The sequence below is a fragment of the Martes martes genome, assembly GCF_963455335.1.
Source record: "Martes martes genome assembly, chromosome: 4".
In the NCBI taxonomy this organism is placed as follows: Eukaryota; Metazoa; Chordata; class Mammalia; order Carnivora; family Mustelidae; genus Martes; species Martes martes.
Genome location: NC_137891.1, coordinates 111,617,244 through 111,643,181, shown reverse-complemented (window position 1 = coordinate 111,643,181; position 25,938 = coordinate 111,617,244). Strand labels below are relative to the sequence as shown.

At 38.9% G+C, this 25,938-nt stretch overlaps 1 protein-coding gene across 8 annotated transcripts in view; it reads left to right on the top strand.

The window, feature by feature from the left end:
* Positions 1-25,938, top strand: part of LOC308340832 (TLC domain-containing protein 4-like) — a 112,851-nt gene that overhangs the window by 71,648 nt on the left and 15,265 nt on the right. For all 8 annotated transcript variants that reach the window (XM_080800243.1, XM_080800244.1, XM_080800242.1 and 5 more), the window contains exon 6: positions 14,981-15,054. In XM_080800243.1, coding sequence (XP_080656369.1) covers positions 14,981-15,054 — 74 coding nt within the window. The remainder of the gene's footprint in view (positions 1-14,980; positions 15,055-25,938) is intronic.

Below are 25,938 nucleotides of genomic sequence, written 5' to 3'. Positions count from 1 at the left end.
AGTAATAAAATCTATAAAAGAAGAGATTATATGGTAATGTAAACCTGGGAGCTGTGAGGCCTGCCTCCTTGGAGAATGTCATGTCAGCTGTACAGCTTTCTGGGAATAGAGGACAGACATGTTTTACAAGTGGAACTCTCACTACTGTGTAGAGAACTTCATGAACCTTCATTTCTTCTGGGCCAGAGTTGCCTGTTCAACACAGGGAGGATCTGGCTTGCCAACTGCCTTTGATGCTCCCACCTCTCTCTGTGTCCTCTGAATTACTTGATGGCCTCTATCCTTGGAACATTTAGTAAAGCTTAATACTACATAAGATCATGGTTTCACATGAATCGGATTTGACAATCCAGTCCTCTCTGTTAGCTCAGACCTTCCATTGTCTCGTAAGTAAATAATCAAAAGCCTTCAATGATTAAAGTTCAGCAAATAGTTATTAAATAGAGAATGGATTTTGTTCCCAAATCTCATTTTTAGATTGATGGTATTCTGAAAAGGGTTTCCATGGAAATGTGTTAAGGCTCCAGGTCAGTGTAATAACCTATGAAAAAGCACCTTATTATTGCTACTGCCGAACACAGCCACATTTTTACATCAGTGTCCAGTTGGGGATGCCTGAAACTCCTCCAGCCCTAGTAGTGGGATTGGGAGCCCACTGCCCCCAGGCAGTTGATGGCACAGTATATAAAACCATGCTAACGGTAGCAGGTGTGTGATAATTTTAGTTATCCTTCTCCCTTACCTTCTAAAGCCCTAACCCTAACCACTCTCAGCTGAAGAAAACAAAATTTCCCATGGTAAGAAAATCCAGATTTTCAAAATCACAGGCTAAAAGGAGAATTTTCTTTTAAAGCTCCGGAAGGGATCAGACAAATCCTGTTTTTGTTTTCCCTCACAGAGTTGTGTGGAGGCCAAGAAAAGTATGAGTTTTACTGTAGGCAAAGCTTCTCGAAGATAGATGGTAGAGGAGGTGAAAACCCCATACTGGCCAGAAGTGAGTTGTGAGTTTTGTCATAATTCACTAACAGTATAGTGTCAAAATTTATAATTCATTTGTCTAAAAACATTAGACTTAAACCTCTCATCTCTCCCTTTAATAACATCTGTCTCATTTGTAGTGTAATAGGTTATCTTGAGTGGGGGCTGAGGGTAAAGTAATGAAGAATTACATGGAACCCAAAGCTTATCTAATGGTTACCTATGTCCCCAGAAGTACATGCCACATTTAATGGTGTCACGGGTGTACTATGTTAAGCAGGTGGCCAGTCGTTGATGTACAGGAACAGAAAATACAGAAGCGAGATGATTGAAGCCCTGTGTGGCTTTGAACTAAGGAGCTCTGGGAGATAGGGGATGAGGATATGATAGAACCTGTGGGATTCTGTTAGGTAGCTAAGAGTTAAGCATAGGAAATTATCAAAAAATTCAAAGAGTACATCACCCACTGATACATCAGTGATGCTGTAGGAATTTAGGAACTGGAAAGATGGTTGTGTTAATTTCTATTAATTTTTTTGTCTGAATATGGATCTTTGTAAACAAAATTCTGAGTTTGTTGAAACATAATGCTTAGTAAGTATAATGTTTTCTAGGTCTGATTCTTCAGAGGTAACTACTGACAATACTTGATGTATATTCTTTGCACCACACTCTAGCCAGCTGAGCTAACTGGCCATTTTTACTTAATGTATATTCTTGTAGTGAATATCATTTGTGCATAAATTTTCTTATATGTATTTATGATTTTTTTGAATTTTCCAAGAAAGCTTTTGCAATAGATGGGACTTAAACTCAGCCTCAAAAAAAAAAAAAATTATGTTTAGATCAGCAGCAAAAAGTGGGGGAGAGCTTCCAAGGTCAGGAGACATGAGGAAAATCACTGAGGAGAAGAGGTCAGATCTTTAGGGGAGGTAGTAAGGACTCAGGTTTTCAGGGTATGGGGTCTGTGTGTGCCTGGTAGCAGTTGTACATTTGGATGAGTAAGATGGAATCACCTGACAGAATGAACATTCCAACTCACCAGCCTTGCATTTTTTCCCACAGAATTACTTCTAGGACATTTAGCCAAACAAAACAAAACAAAAACAAACAAACAAAAAAAACTTGATGCAGTTGGCATATTAGGAAGGTAAAGCTGATGATGATATGTAGAAAAAATACGGCATGGGGGAGGATATGTTGTAGGAGGTTATCAGAGTGAAATACAGGTGATAGATTATGAAGAATTTAATTTTGGTGCTTATGGTAGTGGTCATATTAATGAAGAAGAAAAATCTCAAAACTGTTTTGTAATCAGTAGAGCATGGTGGCTAATTTGGATTTCAGAGAATGAAGGGAATGAAGAGGGCAAAATGACCCAGAGCACTAGAGGAGTATGATACTATGGAAGGAAATGGGAGACAATGGGTAGAAAGATAACTTGGAGATGCTCTGAGGTTTGTGGTAATAACATGGCTGTTCCAGGGGCCCATATGCCATTAGAAGAAGGTTTATCTTGTGGAGGCGGTATGGTCAAGGGCAGGGTCAGGGACGGGGAAAAAGGATCCTCTACAAGAGGCAAAGGAGAACTTCAGAAGGGTAGAAAAAGAACCACAAGTACACATTTGGAAAACAGTGGTTAAGGCCCTGTATAACAACATTGTAATTTTAAAGATTTTTAATTATTTATTTGAGAGGAAGAGAATGAGAGAGAGAGCACAGGAGGGGGAAAGTCAGAGGGAGAAGCAGACTCCCTGCTGAGCAGGGAGCGCAATGTGGGACTTGATCCCGGGACTCCAGGGTCATGACCTGAGCCGAAGGCCATCGCTTAACCAACTGAGCCACCCACACGCCCCACAACATTGTAATCTTAAAAGCTGTGAAAAATAATATATAAGCAGAGGCCATTTGAAAAAAAACTAATTAGGCCATTCATTTTTATTGGAGGATTAGAGAACATTGACAAGCAAAAAGAAAAAATGTCCTAGTCCCACAGCCCAGAGATAACTATTTATGTTTACTTAATTACCATTTACATTTAAGAGTGTATTTCTGCATTTTTCCTATGTGTGAATGCATAAGTCAAAAATATCATTCTGTGTATAGCTATATATTACAAAAATGGGATCAATACTAAAATTTAGAACTTGTTTTACATATTGAAGTATTGCATACAACAAAATAACTCTGGGGACACCTGGGTGGCTCAGTCGGTTAAGCCGCTGCTTTCAGCTCATGTCACAATCCCGGGTTCCTGGGATCGAGTCCTGCATCGGGCTCCTTGCTCGACGGGGAGCCTGCTTCTCTCTCCACCTCTGCCTACCACTCTGCCTGCTTGTGCGCACGCTCTCTCTCGCTCTCTCTGACAAATAAATAAGTAAATAAAATCTTTAGAAAAAAAATAACTCTGGTAATCTTGGATCAGAAAGCAAGGAATCTATCAAAGACTAATGGGCTTGTGTCAGAAGGACACAGTAACCAACCCGAAGGTTGTCCCATTGGCTAATCAGAGTAACTACTGTGACCATTGAAACCCATTGACTCAATGAGTTCTTAATGATATAAAAAACAAAAAAACCCAAAAAACCCACAAAGAAAGCAGGGCAGTTCTTGTGTGGGGTCTCTCAAGTGGGTGCTGTTCAGTAGCAGTTAGGACTGTAGCCCCCTAAAGGCTCAGCCGGGTTGAAGGGGCTCATCCCTATAACTGGCAGTTGATGCTGGCTCTCTGCTGGGACCTCAGCAGGGTTGCTGCCTACAGCACCCATATGTGGCCCCTCCATGTGCCTTGGGCTTCTCAGGAAGAAGCTGCAAGGCTTCTCATGACCTCACTTCAGAACGACCCAGAATGTCACTTCCACTGTATTCTGGTGGTCAAGTGAGCTTCCTAGGGCAGCCTAGATTCAAGGGGTGGAAAATAAAAGCCCACCTCTTGATGTGAGGAGCATTGTGCACATACAGGGAGGGAAGGAATTGGTGCTGGCTGTCTTCAGAGACCGTCACTCACATCTTACTTGTCAATGTTAGCATTTATTATCTTCTTGCTATGACTTAAGAATTTGATGCTCACACCTCTATCTCCTTTCCCTCCTTTCTTTCACTGTTGCTAAAGGAGTTTTCGTTTCTGTCTCACTTCCTCTGAAAACTTATTTCTGGTTCTGTAGCACCTCTTGATACTTTTTAAGGTGACAGTATTAGTGCTCCTGTTCTTCCTTTTGTGTCTCTAACCCTTACTTCTCCTCTCAGTTTCTGTCAGTTGGACTTTTGTCTTGCCGAGATTTTAAACTGTTTATCTTTTATTCCATAATCACATTAAGTTTTCTTTTATATCTAGTTGATCCTACACAGAGAAAGTGAGTAACATGTTTATGATGATTATATTAAAACAGTTCATTGCACAAGCACAATTTTATTTCCCGTCTAATTTTTGCTTAGAGTTTCTGATGCCCCCCTTTTTTCTAGCAACATTTGCCTTTATCATTTAACATTTAACATTTGAGTTGTTCCATATTCTGGAGGATAGCACTGCACCTCTGTGATCGTCTTTTCCAGCCCTTTGAGCCCTCCCTCCAGTCCCCACTGCAGTCTGAACAGATTGCTCTCTAGGTCTGCTGCCCAGTGTCCTGGGCTTCCTGCCATGACTTTCCTGGTGTGGGGCCACTGTTTCCTGGATCCCGTGTCTGTCTTTCTTGGTTCACTCACTCATTGTGCTGCAGCATAACCTCAAATGATTTTCTAAGGAAGAGTGGGAAGGAGGTAAATTCTCCAAGTCTTTTGTAAGTTCTGAAAATGTTTTCATTCTCAGGCCATCTGGTTGGATCATTATCTCTTTTGATGGCATGTGGATATATAATCATATTTAACCAATTCCCTATTGTTATGTGTTTGTTCTGAGTTTCACCATTATGTATAAATCAAGTGAACAGCCTTGTATCTTTTCATATTTGTCCCATACACAGTTATTTTCAAAGAATTATTCTGTAGAGTGGAAATCTTGGGGAAGTGGTATGTACATTTTGAAGTATGTTGACATGTTCTGCTAAAATTATCTTCAGAAAGGTTACCCTGTGCCTTCAGAAGGATGTATGTGCATGTGTGACTTAACTGGTTACTGGTGGAGATTATTGTGTGCAAATGGTTCTTTTCACCAAGAGATTGGTTGGTTTTTCTTGTTTGCTGTCTTCATTTTCATTTTCTGAAGACTGGCAGTTAATAAGGCTCAGGAACTCTGAAGAGGGGAGACCAACCAGAATTTTCTGAGCAAATTGGAAAGAAGATAGACATGTACTGTCTTTAAATATTTGAAGGGTTGTCATATGAAGAAGAGATTTTGGATTGCCAGAATCAGAGAAGTAGGACTGGCGGGTGGAAGTCAGAGAAGGTGCAGTGTGGTTCTGGAATTTTTGAATAGCAATCCCAAGATAGCTCCCAAAGCAGCTTTAGGAGATGCTGCACTTCTCACCGTGGAGCTGTCCAGGATGAGGGGCAAATCGGAAGAGCTTTGATAGATGGGATTAAACAATCTGTGGGTAATAGAAGTAGGCCATCTTCAGAGGCCGTTTCAAACCTATTACATTATGATGGTAATGAACATAAAGTTGTCATGAAAAGAGTGAAGTTTGGGTTGGGTGAAGTATGGTTGTGAGGTAGAAAGTTGGTATAACCTATTCTGTAAATAAAACAGCTCACCCTTAGAAGTATTTCTTTTCCCTTCGAAATTGGATTTTTTTCTGCAACAGTTAGAAAGTAACATTAACCACTTTTTGAGGAGTGATGTGTTGACATAATTTATGTTTTATAGTGAAATGGCAATAGTGAGTCCCCATTCAGTCCTCACTAACTGTGATGGTGACGTGTCGTTCTTCTCACCTCTTCCTCATCATTTCCGGCTGGGCCCTTCGTCCTGTGAATTCACCCAAATATCAGTGAGCTGAAGACTACTACATAGACAGGAAGGGATAGGCCCTTTTAGGACTTGTCCTGAAGCTTAATTAGTCTTTCTAATCATGATATGAAAAAGTACTAGGTTCAATTTCACCTTTAACTATAATTTTTTTTTTTCACTTTTGGAGTGCCTTTTCTGTTTTCATCTTGGCTGCCATTACTACATACCTCATCTTATTCTCACATCAGTGCTGTCATAAAGATGGTATTACGCCCATTTGACAAATAGAGAAACTGAATCACTTGAGATCACCCAGGAGAGCTAGGGTTCAAATCCTGGCCTCTATGCCATAGGCTCATGATCATTTACTGACTGTCCTTGCCTCCTCAGACTTAATTGCTTAATTATCATAATGAATCTCCCAAATAGAATAAGGTTTTGAAAGATTCTAACAGTCAGCCAGCCAAGAAATATTTATGGAAATTCTGCCATCAGCATCGGGATATAGTGGTAATAATCAAAGGGCATTCTTAGGCACTTCTATCTATCAGTTTATTCTAAGCCTGTCATTCCACTGTTCCAGAAAATGGGGAAGATGAGGATGTTGGCGGCAGCAGCCACACACTCCCAACAGCACCTCTATTAAAAAGCTTTTACCATATTTATAGAGATCTGGAAATGGGGTTAGAGAAATTCAGTAACAGCCACAAGGTCATGCGGTTAATAATCAGCCTCTTAGTTTGCTGACGTACTCATTCATAAAATGCTGCTGCTGCTGCTGCTGCTGCTGCTTCTTCTTCTTCTTTTTTAAAGATTTTATTTATTAATTTGACAGAGAGAGATCACAAGTAGGCAGAGAAGCAGGCAGAGAGAGTGATGGGGGGAGCAGGCTCCCTGCTGAGCGGAGAGCCCAGGGCAGGGCTTGATCCCGGGACCCTGAGACCATGACCTGAGCTGAAGGCAGACGCTTAACCCACTGAGCCACCTGGGTGCCCCTCATAACCTGCTTCTAGCTGTTTTCCTTCTGATCCATAGCTGTTAGGCAGGTCTCAAATTCTCCTACCTCTTTTTTAATTGAAATATGGCTGACATACAGTATCCTATTAGTTTCAGGCTTATATCATCATGATTTTATATTTTTATACAATACGAAATGATCTCCATGTTAAGTCTGGTACCATATATCACCATACAAAGTTTTTACAGTATTATTGGCTCTACTCCCCTTGTTGTACATCACATATTTATGACTTATTTTATAACCGGAAGTTTGTACCTCTTCACTCCCTTCACCCATTTTGCCACCTGCCCTGTCCCTCACCAATACCCATTTCCTCTGGCAACCATCAGTTTAGTTTGCTCTTTGTATCTATGGGTCTGTTTCTGTTCTGTTTTGCTTGTCCATTTGTTTTGTTTTTTAGATTCCATATATAAGTGAAATCATATGGTATTCATAGTTCTCTGACTTCTTTAACTTAGCATAAAACTGTCTAGGTCCAGTCTATCCATGTTCTCACATATGGCAAGATTTCTTTCTTTTTTATGGTGGAGTAATATTCCATTGTGTATCTGTACACCACTTCTTCTTTAGCCATTCATCTGTCGATGGACACTTAGGTTGCTTCCATATCTTGGCTGTTATAAATAATGCTCCAGTGAACATAGGGGTGCAAGATACTCTCCGAATGGGTGTTCTTGTTTTTTGTTTTTGTTTTTGTTTTCAGGTAAATACCAAGAAGTGGAATTGCAGGATAATATGGTAGTTCTATTTTTAATTTTTTGGAGGAACCTCCATATTGTTTTCCACAGTGGTTGCATCAGTTTGCATTCTGACCAAGAGTGCATGAAGGTTCCCTTTTCTCTGTACCCTTACAAACACTTCCTTTTTTTATCTTTGATACTAGCCAAGCAAATGGATGTGAGGTGATATTCCCCATCTCTTTTGCTTGCCTATCCACTTTTTTTTCTGTCTTGCTTCACTAATATAAATGTATCGAAGAAAGTTCTGATATTTAATTTCAGAACTTTTTTTTTTTTACCATAACACATTTATGATGACCTCTAATACTTATCTACTTATCTCTTTACAAAATTAAAATCTGGATAGTTTTCTCCTTTTCTTTTAGAGTGGAATACTAATATTCTTATCAGAGTGCTCACCCACTCAGAAATAGGTTTGTAGGACTCTTAGGATTTTGGTTTTGGAAGTGATTCTGCTTGTTTCACAATGAGGAGCAGGTGAGGTTCAACTCGGGAAATATGGGCTAGGCACCACTCTAGGCTTTATGGATAGAACAGTGAATGAGACACAAAGAATGTAGGTCTTTGCAGGGAAAAGCATGCTGACAAGCAGACAGATCTGTTGAGACACTTGACCCCGCTGGGGATTAAGGGGTCAGGAAAATACTTCTAGAGGGATGTAGCTGGTCTGCCTTCATAATGCTGTGGGATCTGATGGGGGACTTTGTAAATCTTCACTACAGTTTCAGAGAAGTAGGGAGGCAGTTTCCTGAGAGCTTAGAGATTCCTAGGTCATTTGTAGACTAGGACAGTCATTCTCTAACTTTAGTAAATATTGGAATCACTTAGCGGGCCTGACCCCCAGGAGTTCTGAGTCAATGAGTCTGTGATGGGGCCCGAGAATATTCATGTCTAGCAACATTTCCAGGCGAAGCTGATGCTGCTAGTCTGGGGGCCACACTTTGAGAACCACTGGTTTAGAAATGAGAAAACTAACCATTTTCTTTGGGAAGAGGTGAAAGAAAGTAGAAGAAAAGCCAGGATGCTGTGCCCAATTTTTTATAGACTCAAGAGAAAGTCTTTTCAAAGTGTGGCGATACTGTGTTTTGGCTAAATTTAGATGAAAGCAACATACCAAATTTATAATTTTTACTAGTAACTTTTAATATTTAAAGACTATTATAAAGTCAGGTTTTATCTGCTAAAATTTGATATTTTGGTTAATAGTTCCTTTTAATTTATACCAATTTGAAAAGAGTTAGACGAAATAATTTTCTAAGCTCTCAAAAAAGCCTTAGTATATTTAGTATCTTTTTTGTATTTTTAAAGCTCACTAGAGAGAAATACTTAAAAATGTTTCTTGAAGTTTGAGAGTAAAACTATATTGCTACGATACTATTTCAATTATTTTGTATGACTTTAGTGTGTCTGCTTGAAAATATTTTAGAAATCACAAAAACTTTAAAAATTTCAGTATTGGGTCTCATCTTTGGAAAAATGATTTATTTGAAAGGTACAGTAAGTAATTTAGCAAGGCTTTGGCTGACCTTAGGAATGTATTAATTCTTCTATATAATATAATATATATATATAATATAAATTAATACTTTATAGCAGTTTGGTCTGTCATACCCTCTCAACATTGGACATAGTTACCTAGAGTGCCATAGATTTAAAACAATAAACAAAAGAAGAAGATTGTTAGAAAAAATAGACTGGAAGAAGAGCAGTCTTTAACTGAAGAAAGAAAGGCAATGTTATAAATGAGAGAATTTAACTTTAAAAATAAGAGTAAATGTTTGTTACATACATGAATTCATAATAATAGAGGATCGTGCTAATAAAAATATTCCTAAGATTTTTGTATGTCTGCTTCCAGTAAGAATCTCACTAAAGTAACTATTTTCCTTGCATTTTTTGCCTCTCCAAGAGTCACGTTCTACCTGTGCACTATTTTCAAAGCTCTTCTCCTTTTCTCTCTACTCACTGCAGAATTTAACCAAGAGAAAGAGAGAGAGAGAGAAAAGCAGGACATTTCAGCTGTTCAGTTTTCCTGGGATGATCTCCAACTAAACACAATTACTTATTTTTCTGACCTTTTCTTAACTTAAATATTCTAACCACTTCCTTTGGAAACACTCACCTAAACTTCAAACAAATCACCAAAACTAAAAAATAAGTCCATGAAACATCCAGGAACTTGGAATATGAAAGTTTGTTTCCCATTATCTTGAAAGTGCTTCTTAGTGCTAGATGAGTTAGAGAGGTTTAGTCTTTTTTCATTCCTCTTTCTCATCACTGGGAATGTGATTTTGATTATATGTATTAAAATGAAAATGTTCACCTGCCATTTGGGATTCATTATAATAAGATTCATAATAAAACAAAGACGGGATGGCCTGCCCATGTCCATCCTGGCTTTACCATTTACCACTGAAAATTTCACATCCTGTGAAATCTTTTCCTATGATGCAAAAAATCATGGCAACCATGATTTACACTTCACAATAATGGATCATTCATTGTCACGTTACCCTGAATGATGCAACAGAAGTGTTATAATCATGAGCATTAACAGTCATCTTTGACTATCCATTGGAAATTCAGATAATGAGAATGAGACTAGTTATGATACCAACACCAGAATGCTCCAAGCATCACCAATAAAGGTTATAGTTATTATATATGGAAATATGTATAATATATATTATTACATATATTAGTATATAATGATATGTTATTATAGATGGATGGAAAGACACATGGAGTAGGGAATTATATAACCAAAACAGACCATATTGCACAATGTGCAGAAAAGAATTTGGGATTGGACATTGTTAGGGATTGACTTATATCCTGACCCCCATTTCATTTGTTGAGGTTCTAAGTCGTACTGCCTCTGAATGTGAATTTATTTGGAAATAGGATCAATACAGATGTTATTAGTTAAGTGAAAATGAGGTCATAGTTGAGTATGATGGGTCCTCAATCCAATATGACTGGTATCCTTATAAAAAGGGAAAATTTGGACACGGATACATACATAGGGAAAATGCCACGTGAAGATTGGAGTTGGGCTGCCAGAAGCGAAGGAACTGCAAGAAGCTAGGAGAGAGGCCAGGAGCAGATCCTTCCCTAGAACCTTCCAAAGGAGCACGGGCCTGCCGTCATCTTGATCTCGGACTTCTGGCCTCCAGAACTGTAAGACAGTAACTTCCTGTTGTTTAAGCCACCCAGCTTGTGGTTCTTTGTTATGGCAGCTCTAGCAAACTGTGGGCCTGGTAGAGATGAGAATATAAAAGCATGTGCAGAGACGGAGTCTCACAGATCTGAATGAGACAGGCAAGTGCATCTAAATCCATCTGCACTTTTTTCATCTTCCAAAAAGACATTGTTGCTCAGTTGAAAACCGTAGGCACTGAATTAACATGTCACATGAATATACACATTTTATTTTTTCCCTTGATTGTTCTGTGAAACTGACGAAAGTTACATTTCCTGATTCAGAGGTTGCAACTAAAACATCCTGTCGGTGAAAAAAAAAAAAAAGTAAATTTTGATAACAGGTATGTTGGCTTCTTACAACATAGAGAGCTGATTCTGTTGGATCTTATGAACAGTCTTAACTTTCTTCACTCCATTGAGTGTTGCATCAAATCACAGCAACACAAAGATGTTTCCCTAGCTGTTAGGTACTTTGATTTGAAAAATGGTGTTTCAAGTTGAATTTTTGATTCCTATAAAGATTATAAAGAAACCACATAAAACAAAAATTGTTGGTGTATTGTTCAAATATGGATTAGCTTTTGCTCAGTCTGTCTGTATATTTGGCAGACAGTGCAAATGTAAACTTGGCAAATTCCATTCAGTCTATAAACTTCTTACCAAAGTAAATGAAAAGATACTACCTGAGAAACGTCTTCCACACCTTGCATTCTTAGAACAGTGCTAAAAAGGGATGTGATTTGCTTACCTGTGATGTTGAGGGTTTCATAAGGAAAGTTCGTTCTTCCCTTTAGCTTCCTTAAAACCTGCAAAAACAATGAGGGTTTTACTTCATGGAAATGGAGGGAGATGACCTCCATAGATGTTTGCATACCACATAGCTATGATTGTTGCTAGCAGATGTTGACCAGCTATAAAATTACATGTTTAGAGTATGAAGCAAGGAGAATGTCCTTCTGGATTTTGGAAATAATTGAGGATGTGAAGGCAGAAAAGTCTTACATTAAGTCAACGGGTGTTTATGTATTGTCTCTCTGAAAGGTTTGGTGATTGCTGAGGAACCTGTAAAAAGCAGCCAGAAAAGGATGAACAGTCTGAACCTTAGTTATTTAATGTGGTGTGCAGGTTGTGATGAACACTCATGCAATGGATAATGACTCATTTTGGGGAAATAAGATTGCTTCTGAACTCAAAAATGTTACCAGAGGGGCACCTGGGTGGCTCAGTGGGTTAAAGCCTTTGCCTTCGACTCAGGTCATGATCTCGGGGTCCTGGGATCGAGCCCCGCATTGGGCTCTCTGCTCAGCAGGGAGCCTGCTTCCCCCTCTCTCTCTGCCTGCCTCTCTGCCTGCTTGTGATCTCTGTCTGTCAGATAAATAAATAAAATCTTTAAAAAAAAAATGTTACTAGAAAAGAGTAGCCACATTGAATGGCTTTTCTTTACTAGAACTGTTAACTTGTTTGGAATCCATCCAGTATGCTTTGGAGTGTTGAAAAGGATGGATATTTTACAAATGGGTAGTCTGTATGATGAATTCATACATGCAGAGGATCTTGGAGACAGATAGCTGGTCTACAAAAGAAGCCTGTAGGTTCAAAGTGGGTGGGCCGTTTCAGGAGAACTGGAAACTTAATTCTTGTAACTCTAAAAAGCCTGCCATTGTTATAAGTAAAATCTCAAGTATTTTATGCTCATACCTTTTTTTAAAAAATTTTATTTATTTATTAGAATGTGAGAGAGCATGAGCAGGGGAGGGGCAGGGGCAGAGGCAGAGGGAGAAACAGGCTCCCTGTTGAGCAGGGAGCCTGATAGGGGGCTCGATACTGGGCTCGACCCCAGGACCCTGGGATCATGACCTGAGCTGAAAGCAGCCGCTTAACCGACTAAGCCACCCAGGTGCCTGTGCTTACACCTTTCTCAAGAAAATATTTAAGTTGAGGTCATCCTGTTAGACTAATATCAGTAATGTGGACTTACAAGAGCAGAGCTACAAGTCAAAGTGAATTTTCTGTTGGACTGTAGTTCATTCCGGGGGGGGGGGGGGAAGGCAAAAAAACATATATATATATACCCCCACCTAAAGGCTACAGGCAGTTCAGAAAAGTAGGAGTGGAAAAGGAAGCAAAGAGTAAAAATATCCTACTATGTCATGGATAAGATGTCACTATTATTTTTTATTAAATATAGATAACAACTGTTTAGTCCCATTGTATTTACATTCCCCTTTTACAAAGTCTCAGATGTATGTTTCTGAAAATATACAATAATATAGCCTACTAGATTTAAATATCCAGAAAAAAGGTTAAATAAAAGGGCAGAAAGGGGGCACCTGGGTGGCTCAGTGGGTAAGCCTCTGCCTTCGGCTCAGGTCATGATCTCAGGATCCTGGGATCGAGCCCCGCATCGGGCTCTCTGCTCCTCGGGGAGCCTGCTTCCCCCGCTTCTCTCTCTCTGCCTGCCTCTCTGCCTACTTGTGATCTTTCTCTGTCACATAAATAAATAAAATCTTAAAAAAAAGTAAAAACAAAACAAGAAGGGCAGAAAGGAACATAAAAATATTGGGGCTCTTGAATGGCTCAGTTGGTTAAGTGTCTGACTCTTGATCTTGGCTTAGGTCATGATCTCAGGGTTGTAAGATTGTCATTCCCATCAGCTCTGCACCTTGGGTGTGGAGCCTGCTTAAGATTTTCTCCCTCTCTCTCTGCCCCTCCCCTTAAAACACACACACACACACACACACACACACACACACACACACTGCGTTTCCACACATTTTATTTGTTAAATTGTCCTATTCTTAATTACTACTAAATACCCCTGTTAACCTTACTGTTTGTTGAAATAAACGCTCTTACCATAACAGAAAAGTAAATAGTACAGAACAATATATAATTTCAGAAAAATACTGATTCTAGTTCTCTGTTAAAGTAATAACACCTGTGAGTAATTATTTCTTCTGTGTTGTCATGTGTTTTTGGAGTGGTGTGGCTGTGTCTCCGCTGACTTTAGATAAAGTTGATCACTCCCTGTGCACAGTACTCACCTTGCCCATTGTCTTTGTCCTTTTGTCCCTCTTCCTTGCTTCCTCCTCATCACACATTTCAGTTTCACTAAAGCCAGTGAATTTGAGATTATAAAAAGTTCTAGATTAGTCTTGGAAAATCTAATTTGTATAGTCAGCTCTGAATTTTCAATCCCTAAAATAATTTCCATGGAGAAGAACTGAAAACCTTCAAATAAAATATTCATTTATTTTTATTGCTTTATATTGTTCCCATTTTGGAAGGCATCATGGTATAGCTTATAGGAATAGGGTTTCTGAATTTCCATGTATATCTAATGTTTTGGGCGCAGGTACGACTGTTTCTTTTTGTGTGTGATCATAATTCTGATTGAGTTGGAGGTGCTGGAATGACTGTTTACCTAGTAACAGTGTTTAAATTACCTGATATTTCTGGAATGTATACTTTTGTTCTTCTTTCTAATGTATACTTCTTTGTTCTTCAGAGTTTATTAACTCTGTTCTACTTTTCCTATTAAATTCATACAGTGTACTGGGCATTATGTTTCTAAATTCAGAGAGGTCCTGAGAGTGTGTGTTTTAGCTGTAGGATCTTCTGATTGACAAATACATTTTTCAGGTCAAATGTGATACATAAGTTTTAGCCTGTGTTGTTACATTTGGCAAATATGCATCTGCTCACAGGCTTACAGATGTTATTTAGGATGTTAAGTACACTTTTGAGATTTTTTAAGGTGCTTTTATTAATGGATATAAAAATGAGTTTCTTTTAGGTATTTAACTGCTATAAAATTCCTCAACTTCTGAAATTCACACTACTTTGATCATTATTTCTACAATAATTCGAGAATGTTGTCACCAATGGCTGTTCGCAGAATTCATTAGTTCAACATGGGACAACTGCTTAAAATCTGTTTTTATAGGTGAACATAAGTGTACAATATGCTGTCTTTTTATTTTTGAATTCTAGGGACATTTCTAAATTCTCATAAAGAAGAAAATCATCTAGGAGACTGTCTGTTTTGATATCAATTGTTATTTTATGCTGAGAAGTTATTGAATGTTCCTTTGATATTTGGAAATGTTGATAAGCATGTCCTCCCTGACATTGTGTTTTATGTTTATCATCCAGAGGGATGGAGTCCTGGCATACATTGGGAATTTTCGCCTGCTTGCAGAACTTTCCAGCCCTTTTGTGAATCAGCGGTAGGTGACTAATTATTTTAAACTTGTGCTGTTTCCTTTTCGTTTGGGGAAATTTTCCCAAAGATCCTAAAGGTACTAAATAAAAACGAGAATATGTGACATGAATTATTATCACCATCGTGCAAATGAGGAAACCAAGCCTTCGAAAGGCAAGAGAAACTTATCCAAGATCCCCTAGGTATAGAGTGGTGGTCCTAGCTTTTGAACAGAGCTCTCTTTGAAGGATGGCGATGCTTTACTACACTTGGGTTCATCTTGGGGCCATTTCACGTTCTTGACACCAGCGTATTCCTGTTCCCAGATTCTGATATCCGCATTACCTTCATCCATCATTTAAAAAAAATAGACTTCTAATTTTTAGATTTACAGAAAGTTGCCAAGATAGCATACGAATGCCCATATCCTCCTCACCTGGTTTTCTCTGTTGCTGATATGTTACATTACCATGGACCATTTGTCAAAACTTAATAAACCAGCACTGATACGTCACTGTTAAGTGAACTCCAGACTTTGTGGGATTGCATCAATTTTTCCATTAGTGTTTTCTTTTTATTCTAGGATTCAGTCCAGACTGCCACATTGCATTTAGTTTTGTGTCTTCCCAGTCTCCTGTGGTCTGTAACAGTTTCTGAGTCTTTCCCTGTTTTTCTTGACTTTGACAGTGTTAAGAAGTACTGTCCAGTTATCCTGTAAACTGTCCCCCTGTCTGGATTTGTCTGTTTTTCTTATACTAGGTGGAGGTGATGGGGTTTTGGAAGGAATCCCATGGAGGCAAAGTGCCCTTCTCATCACATCATGTTAGGAGGTACATGATGTCCATATCACTGGGGGATGTGAACTTGGCTATCACATGGTTAAGGTGGTGGTTGCCAGATTTCTCCATTGTGAAGTTTTTTCTTTTCCTTACTCTGTTCTTTAAAAGCAAGATATGGGGGCGCCTGGGTGGCTCAGTGGGTTAAAGCCTCTGCCTTCAGCCCAGGTTATGATCCCAGGGTCCTGGGATCGAGCCCCGCATGGGGTTCTCTGCTCAGCAGGAAACCTGCTTCCTCCTCTCTCTCTGCCTGCCTGTCTCTGCCTACTTGTGATCTTTGTCTGTCAAATGAATAAATAAAATCTTTAAAAAAAAATTTAAAAGCAAGATATGAAGGATAGCCCACTCTCAAGGAGATGAGGGAGAAAGGAAATTAAGTTCCATCTATCTCATGGAGGGAGGTAGATGCTTGTATTTGCCAATGGATATATCATGGTGCTGTATGACCCTTATCTTGTCATTTAGTGAGGTCTGCTGATGCCTTTTGTGTGTAACGTTAGCTGTTCCTTTCACTCCATATCCATGGTCCTAGGTGAGGGTCTGCAGGATCTCCACAGTTCACTTACTGCCATAGCCTTCCAACTGACTTCCCTCCTTCCAGGTTCACCCTCTCTTCTGTCCTTCTTCACAGGGCTACCACCGTAATCCTCCCTGTGATCCACTTTCTGGACCTTATTTTCTTCCAAAAACTGCATCCTGTTTAGACTCTTCTCTGACTTTGAGGTTCCCTGTGATGTGCTCCATATGTTTGTTCCCAGCCTTATTTCCTACTGTTCATTAGAGTCAGTTTGGAACCCTTACTGTCTCATGCACCTGTGGGTGGTTCTCGAGTTTCTTCCCGTATTCACATCCTCCATTTCCCTTCCATCTCTGAAAAACTTACCTGTCTTTAAAATCTTTGGACAAAGTCCCAAAGCCAGGGGGAGGCTCCCATGATTGCATGCAGCCCTTTTGTGACTTAGTACAGAGATAACCCAGAGAATTGGGACTGTCAAATCAGACTCACATGGATAAGAGAGTGTACCCTGTATTAAACTGAGGATCCAAGTAATCCTGAGGCACTGGCAAGGCAGGGAGATGTTTAGGACCATCTGAATGGCTCCCTGGGTCCTTTTTGCATTGGGAAGACTCCACAATAAGATTATCTCTGAGGGCTATAAGCAGTATGCATAGTTCCTATTGTGGACATAGAAGGAACTCTCTTGATTAGGAAACATCTCCATTTAATACTCCGATAGTTACATAGCTTATGTAACATTATCCAGGGGGTCAGACCCCATAAATCCATACATTCTAGGTTTGTTTGCCATAAGCAAACCTAGACTAGCTATATCCTAAAAACATTCCGTGGATGAGACTCTCCTGCAACAAATACCATTAGTCTGTTTATCGGGACATCTGTCATTAGTATGTTCACCATGTAATTAGCCTGATCTTTAAAAAAAAAATTATCTGAGAGAAAGAGAGTAAAAGAGAGAGAGAGCAGAAAGTGTGGAGGGGGGAAGGGTCAGAGGGAGAAGCAGACTCCCGGATGAGAGGGTATCCTGACACGGGGTTCAATCCCAGGACCCCAGGATCATGACCTGAGCTGAAGGCAGACACGTAAACCGACGGAACCACCCAGGCGCCCCAACCTGATTTTTTTTTTTTTTTTTTGCCGAAGGGGTGGGGACAGGGGAGGAGTGGTCCTTCCACCCCCCAAACAGGAGAGAGTAGATTGCTGCTGAACCTGTTCTTTCCCAAGTTTTGCTTACATACTCTCTTATTTTGTTTGCCCATGTTTCAGAGGACATAATTTTAATTCTTCAAGAAGATAACCAGTTTTTTGGGCTTGGCCATTTGAATTTTTCAAATAATAATTCTTCAATCCTCAAAGACTCTGATAATGTGAAAGTATAGAGCAAAGAGCATGTACTTTGAAGCCAAACGACCTGCATTCAAATCCAAGCTCTCCCACTTAGCCTTGTATATGAGTGGAAGATTAGTTCATCTCTCTGAGCCTGGTTTCTTACTATAAAATAGGGATGATGATGATGATGATGCCTATAGGCCTCACAGTTTCTTGTGCAGATTCAACGAGATTGCATGTATAAAGCACCTGGCACGGTGCTTGCCATTCGGTATATGTTCAGGAAGTGCTAAATGTCATACATACCCCACATGCTAAAGCCCACTGGCAGTGCTTGTTTATACTTGCTTTCTCTACTTTGTTGTATCTTCTTTTGCTCTTTAACTCACTGAAATTAGGCTTCCTCTTCTGTCGCTAGAACTGTTTCATTAGAGGCATCAGTGACTTCCAGTTGCAAAATCCAGCTAACTCCCTTTAGGGACCTTCTCATTGTGTGTCTCTATGGACGTGATGCTATTGATCACCTCCTTCTACGGCCCAACTCCCTTTGCTTTCATGACACCGCACTCATCCAGTTCTTGTATGTCTTTGACCACACTCTCTCAGCCTCCTTGGTAAGACATGGTTCCTCAAATGCTGGTGTTCCCCGAGGCTCTCTTCTGGGCCCACTGATCTCCGTGCTTCTCCCTGGGCTGAGTTCTCCTTTCAAGGTGTCTGCTATTACCTGTTTGCTCATTTCATGTGATGCTCATTTTTGTGTGATGGACTGTGCATGAATTTTAAAACCAGATGGACTCAAGTCGTATTCAACCTTGTCACTTAACGTTCCCTGACCTGAGCTAACTTATTTAACATCCCTGTGCTACAGTTGCTTTCTCTTTTAAAAAGAGCATATTTAATATTACCTACTTCTTTGATGATAGTCAAGTGTTTTCTCCTCCCAGGTGGCACATCAAATTCAACATGTCTGAAATAGAATGCACTGTTTTTCCCTCTGCAGTCCCTTACTTTCTCTTGTTCAGCATGTGGCCCAGCCATCCTCTCTCATTCTCCTGCTCAGCATGTGGGAATCATCTTTCACTGTTTCTCCCTCACCTACATTTGGTCCATCATGAGGTCCTACCAGATAACCTCCAAAATATTTCTTGCCTTGGCCACTGACTCTCCATCTCTACTCTCAGTGCCAGCTTCTAATCCTGTCCTGCCCAACAGGATAACTGTAAGCCACATGTAATTATTTACATTTAAATTAAATTAAAAATTCAGTTCCTCAGGCTAACTTGTAACATTTCAAGTGCTTGACAGCCCCACTTGGCTAGAGTCTACTGAATTAGGTAGCACATCTATAGAACATTTTCATTAATTGCAGAAAGTTTTTTTTGGACAGTGCTGTTCTAGACCAGGGATTGGCAATTTAAGACTTGAGGGCCAAACCCACTGCTGTTTTTTGTAAATAAAGTTTTATTGAGGGCAGCTATGCTTATTTGTTTACATCATTACTATTACACTACAACAGTGGAGTCCATTTGTTGTGACAGAGACTATACAGTTTCCAAAGCCTATTACTATGTCCACTCTCTGGTTCTTTGTGGAAGAACTTTGGTGATTCCTGCTCTAAATTAACTGTCTACCTGTCTCCCTTTTATCTTGCTTCCATGTTATTCTCTTCCATGCTGATCTCTCTAAAACACAAAAATGAACATGCAGCTTCCCTAGTTGAATCCCCTCAGTGACTCCTGCTGCTTACAGGATAAAACGTGGGCTCTTTAATGGGACACAGAACACTTTCCAAGTACATCTGTTACTCTTTCTGCCACATTTCCCTCCCTCAAAAATCTCCTCTCATTCCAACTTGTCCATATGTGGAAAGGTCTCCTGGCTCCTTACTCATCCTTCACAACTCAGCCTGAGGATTATTTCCATCACTAAACCCCATCTCTCTCAGGTTGGGTTGGGTGTCCCTCACCTGTGCTTCCATAATAGTGACATACAGTTACACCATTATGATTAGTGTATTTTATGATAACGTTCTCTCTCACTCACTCTCTCTTTTTTTCTGTTTCTTACTCATCTCTGTGTTTCATTAGATGAAGGGCAAAATTTTGTTAAACTTTGCGTGGTCCAGCACTTATTGTCTGGCACATAGTAGCCATTTAATTACTTTTTGAAAAAAATGACTCCCAAGAGGTGATCAGTTAAGCTCTAACAATGTCCCTCTCTTAAATATGATTCAGAATATGAGATTTTAAAGCAGGAGAAAATTAACTCTGGTGCTTAAAGGAACCTCAGTTCGTTTTCATTGAGAACTCTTTGAGAACTCATAAAATTAGAAATAGTTTAATTCTATACCTTTATCTAAAAGCCTTGAGTCTTTAGTAAATTAAGAAAAGGAGAAGTGTGGTTGGAATGGGAACAGGAAATGGTATAATACAACAAGGAGATCATAACAAAATCGAGTGTAGCTACTGAAGCTCTCTTAGAGTTTTCTATTGGTTAATTGTTTTCTTTATAGTTTGGGATATTTTAATGTTTTCTCTATTTTAAAGCTCTGTATAATTTAAGAAGGCACATGGGATGCATGTGGTGGGTTATAGAGGAAAAGAAGACTGAAATAAAGCTCAGACACCTGGGCTTCAGTTACATTTCTGCTGCTGAGTTATACCCCTGCATCAGGTTTCTTTTTATAAAAAGTATTTCAGTGGGGACGCCTTGGTGGCTCAGTGGGTTAAAGCCTCTGCCTTCGGGTCAGGTCATGATCCCAGGGTCCTGGGATCGAGCCCCGCATCGAGCCCCGCATCGTGCTCTCTGCTTAGCAGGGAGCCTGCTTCTTCCTCTCTCTCTGCCTGCTTCTCTGCCTACTTGTGATCTCTGTCTGTCAGATGAATAAAAAAAAAAAAATATTTCAGTGGTGATAACTTCTTTCTTGCCTAAATGCCTTTCATTGCTATGAGGACATATTTATACATTGCTATTAAAATTAAATAGCTTAAAAGAACATTGTACATATGCTCCTTAATATGTTAATTCAGTATTTCTTAAACAACTCCTCAGTACCTTAATGTCCCAGTCCCTGCCTTCTGGGACCTTCAAATTTGGTGTCTGGTGGCATGTCTACATTTGAAAAAGTAGGACTTAAAATATGAAATAATGAGCTAGTAAAACGACGTTATGTGAAAAGGGGCAAGAAAAAAGTGCTGGTATTAATGTTATAAAACAGCTGGACTCAAACTTGTTGATCTCATAAATTATTGAGGACTTAAATGAACTTTTATTTCCTGTGGGCTTCTATGTGTTGATATTTGCCAGATTGGAAGTTAAAACTGCAACATTAAAAATATTTATTAATTCATTTAATAGTAACAATAATATTTTATGTTAATATAATGTGTTTTTTTTTTTTTTGCAAAAAATAACTACATTGCTGAAATGAAAAAAATGTTAGTGGGAACAGTGTCATGGATGTACATTTTTACAAATCTTCCTAATGTCTAGCATGGTGGTATTTAGATGGATTCTCAAGGCTGCCTCTGTTTTCATTGTGTTGTGAAATGTTGTTTTGGTTGAAGCATATGAAAAAAAAAAACAAAAACCCCAGCCTCTCAGAGTTAATAATGTAATAGGAAAAGGTAGAAGTATTTGAGAAGCCTTTTGAAGTATTCAAGGATATTCTTCTCTAACATTACGCCAAAACATACCAAGAGGTAGTTTCTTAAAGCTTAGTGAAATGTAGAATCTGACACTGTATCAATGAACTTTCCATGCATAGTTACATTCAAATTCATTGGTCTCTCTGTGCTTTGAATCTTTTGCCCATGCATAATTATGTAACATCATGCCTTGGCCACTTGGTTATTTGGTCCACTGAGTTGTGTAGGCATTCCAAATGTTGGTACATTTATTAGTAATATTAAAAAACCTCACAGTAGTTAATGTCACCACTGATGTCATTTAAAAAGTCTCTAATCTTGGGAGGCTATCAAAGTCTTTTTCCAGATAAAATTTTTTCCAAAATTCTGATTTTCATTCGAAAGTTCAAATTTTGTTATTGGCAACAAATACTGACAAGCTTCTTTTCTAGATGTGACAAACTCACTTTTCACTTTTGAGAAAATGCCTGCCAAATACCCAAGTCTAAATAACATAGTTTTTCAGTTGTTTTTTTTTTTTTTTCAAGTAAAAGTGGTGTTCCATGGAAAAGGCATGTAGTTTAGCTCATAATTCAAATAATCATTCAAGGGTTTTTTTCCTTCAGACAGCTGTTATACTTTGCAGCAGAAGTGTGTTATGTATGCTTCTCATTTTATCACATAGAATATTAAAAAGATATACTCAAAGGTCATGATGCAGTGAAATTATTATTCTTCATCAGGGACATTCTCCAGTGAAACCAGTTTTTTACCCCTTTTGTAACTTTTTTTCCCCTCCCTTGTTTTGTTTTTAATTGCCAGTGTGTGGCTGTAAAGAATACTATGTCCACTAGTACCATCTTGTGCCATCGCTGTGATTTGTGCTAAGATGCCAGTAATTTTATCTACCAGTGCTTTGCACTGTCATTGTAGAAGTTAGCACATATAATATTTTAATATAATTAAAATATATAATATAATATAATATATAATATAATATATATTAACATATAATAACATATAATATTTTAATATTATAAAAAGTTTTCCCTTGTACACCCTGCAGAAAGTCTCAGGGGTTCATGGACCACATTTTAAGATCTATTATTGATTGGTATTTGTCATGCAAGCCTTCATAGAGAAGGCACAACTTATTCTTAAAATGTTTTAGGATGTTTTTAGAAGTGGGTGGGGATGGGAGACCCTCCATTCAAGGAAGAAGGAATGAACATAAGTTTTTAAAAAGTGGAATAATCATGCTCTATGAAAGAAAAACCTAAACTTGCGGAATCAAAAAGTATGTCTAGGAGGAAGGTGGCGAGACATAGAGGTTGTTGAGTGTCAGAGAGAGCTGATTGCACTTGACCTGGTGGACAGAGAGAATGTAGACCAGTGGAGGAAGACATTCTGAAAATAGCACTGAGTAATTGTAGTTTTTGGTATTTGTAGGATAGATTGGAAGACTGGAGGCAAAAGATTGGGTTAGAAAGTTAGCAGACAGCTCTTAGTTGTGTGAATGAATGGTACAATCTCATTAGTCCAGAAAATAAATAGGAGCCCCAAATTAGGCTGTGGAGATAGAGAAAAGATGACAGAATAGAGATTTTCAGGGAAGAAAAAGTGAAATTGGCAATGGATGAGAAATTAGAGATAGAGAAAAAGGATGAGTTTAGGATAATTTCTCTGCTGTCTGTACCTTTGAGGAATGGGCCCATGAAAAGAGATGAGGAGACAAGAAGACTAGAGGTGAGGTGGTGGGTTTGGTTTGGAGCTGTTCGGTGAGAGGACAAACAGAGCACCTGAGTGGAAATATAGTGAGAGGTACAGAGAGGAATTTTGGAATGATCAGATAGAGGAGACATTTGAAGCCATGAGAAAAGATGGCATTGAGAGGATTAAGTTGAGTGTCTAGAATGGAAGCATAAGACAAGGAAGAAAAGATAATGAAGGAATAGCTTAGAAGAAGGGGAGCCAAAATAACATTGGGGCGGAAGGTAACTTTTCTAAAATTAATTTCTGAGTCCCTAAAATTTCAGAGTTAATATTTATTAAATACCAGTGTTTACATGCCTGAAAGAATGACATTTGCAACCAAGATATAACCAGGGTCAATTTACTGCCCAGGCTCTCTGTAGAGTCCCAGAAACAGTACAGTCATCCAAAACCTTATTGGAGTTTTTCCAAGGATGTCAACAAAGATCCAGTTTGTTACTCACAGCAACACTTCTTAAAATTCTCTTCGCTCCTCTTGAACTCACAATATCTCCCGGACCCTGCAGCTTTCCCAAGGCTCATTCAAACTTCTGACTCTCAACTCTGAACTCCAAAAACTCACTGAACCAGTGCTGTGTAGGGACTGATTTTTTGCTTTCATCCTCTTTTCTCACTTTTTTCTTTCTTTCTCTACCTGCAGGGAGCCCCTTCTGCTTTTTCCAGATATGAGTTATACCATATAATACATTGTTTGTACACTATTTGTAGTTAGTACCACACTGTGCACAGTAATTCCCAGGACATAACTGCAAGATTCAAGTTAGTTTAGAAGGGCAATGGGAGGAAGAAGTGCTAAATGACCAAAGACAGATTTTTCTCTATGGAGTTGGCTGAGGATTATAAACACACACAATGTGCTATCTTTTCTTGTATTCCTTGTCTTAGTAATAACTGTAGATGGTGGGTAAAAGAGAGTTTTTCCTCTGTCCTTTCTTCCCACATGCATGTCTTCCTTCTTCCTCCTACCCCTTTCCCTCTCAGCTTCAATACATTGACAAACTATTAGCCTTTATTGGGATGAAAGAGTGTTCAAATTAGGTAAAAAGTAGATTCCAGCAAAATAAGTGGCCCTTTTGATCTGAGAGAGGAAGAGCAACTATATAAAATATTTCTTCACCTTGAATTAATATATGAGCTCTTTCTTTAAAAAGAGGTTGGCTTGGGGTGCCTGGCTGTTGCTCAGCTGAATAAGCATCCAGCTCTTGATTTCAGCCCAGGTCATGATCTTGGAGTCAAGAGATCGAGCCCCAAGTGGGGCTCTGTGCTGGGCATTGAGATTTCCTTTTTCCCCTCTTTCTGCCCCTCTCCTGTTTGCTCACACTTGCACATGTGTGCGCGCGCTCTCTCTCTCTCTCAAAATTAATTAATTAATTAATTAATTAAAAAATAGTCTCACTTAAAGACCAGGCACTGGTCACTTGAAAAAAATTGGCAGAAGATAAATATGGTGATTGCATGGTAAAGCCAAAGGACAAGTTCTTTAAGTCTGCATTTGTAGATAATCACCTTCCCACACAACCAAGTATTTGGAAAGTGCGCGAAGTGCTTGAACAACAAAGTATTCTGGACTAAATACAGTATAGGACTTGTAAGAAGAGAATAGTCTAGAAAGGTTGAGTCAGGGGAGACCAGTTGAGTCATTGTAGTCATAGATGTAAGAGATACTGAGGACCCGAGATTATAATGGCAGCAATGAGAATGGGATGAATCAGGGAAGGATAAGGAAATGAAATGGACAGGGCTTGGTTACAGACTATTGGAATAATAGTATAGGATGACTAAAAGTTGTTGGTGATACCACTGATGAAGATTGGGAGGATTAGTAGGTATAAATTTCCAGTTATAAAATGAGTGGGGATGTAAGGACAGCATGGGGAATATAATCAATAATGTTTTGTCAACTTTGCATAATGACAGACAATAACTAGACTTATTGTGGTGATCAGTTCCCAATGTGTACATACGTGGAACCACTATGTTGTACACTTGAAACTAATATACTATGCTATGTCAATTATACTTCAGTTTTTAAAATAAATAAATAAAATCTATAGACCACACACACACACGTTTTCCACAGAAAGACCTGAATTTGAACAAAGAAAAGCAAACACTGGGATGCTCATGACACACTAACATACAAACTGTATTGAAATGATGGCCTTTGGGCTCTTTCCAGTCTTAATCCAGCTCCCTGAAATGTAACCATTTAATTATACAAACCAATTTTCTATAGCTTAGTGCAATTGTGAAAGTTTGCTTATGCAAATTCCTTAATTTTTATACTACAATGGAGTTTTATTCATGAAAATAAAAATATTTCCATCTATCAAAAAACCCACAAGTGATTGGGAGGATCAGAAGAGAAACAGGCAGTTTTCTGTTGCAGTGGTGGGGAGGAGTGGTTAGGCAAGGAATAGGGTATTGGTTTCAGGCATGTTGAGTTTTGGGCATATATGAGAATTTGTGATTTGTGAAATGCTCACCAATAAATGAGGTGAAAATGTTCAACAACAAATTAAAAATCTGGAACTACAAGTAGACCTTGAGAGAGGACTTGAAATTAGAGATTAATGTTAGGATGTTGAGCCCTTGAGAATGGCTGAAATGTCCTTGGTAATGCATAGAGAAGGGAATGGTGCTTGGGAGGCACAGATATTTAAGGGACAGGCAGAGGAAGTAGAGACTGAGAAAGTGTAGTTAAGAACCAAGAGGAAAATAGTATCATGGAGGTCAGGAGAGATGGAAGTATGATGGTTGGCAATGTTGTATGCTATAAAAAGGCCACTTAGGATGAAGGCTAAGACAGACCCACTGTCTTGGGT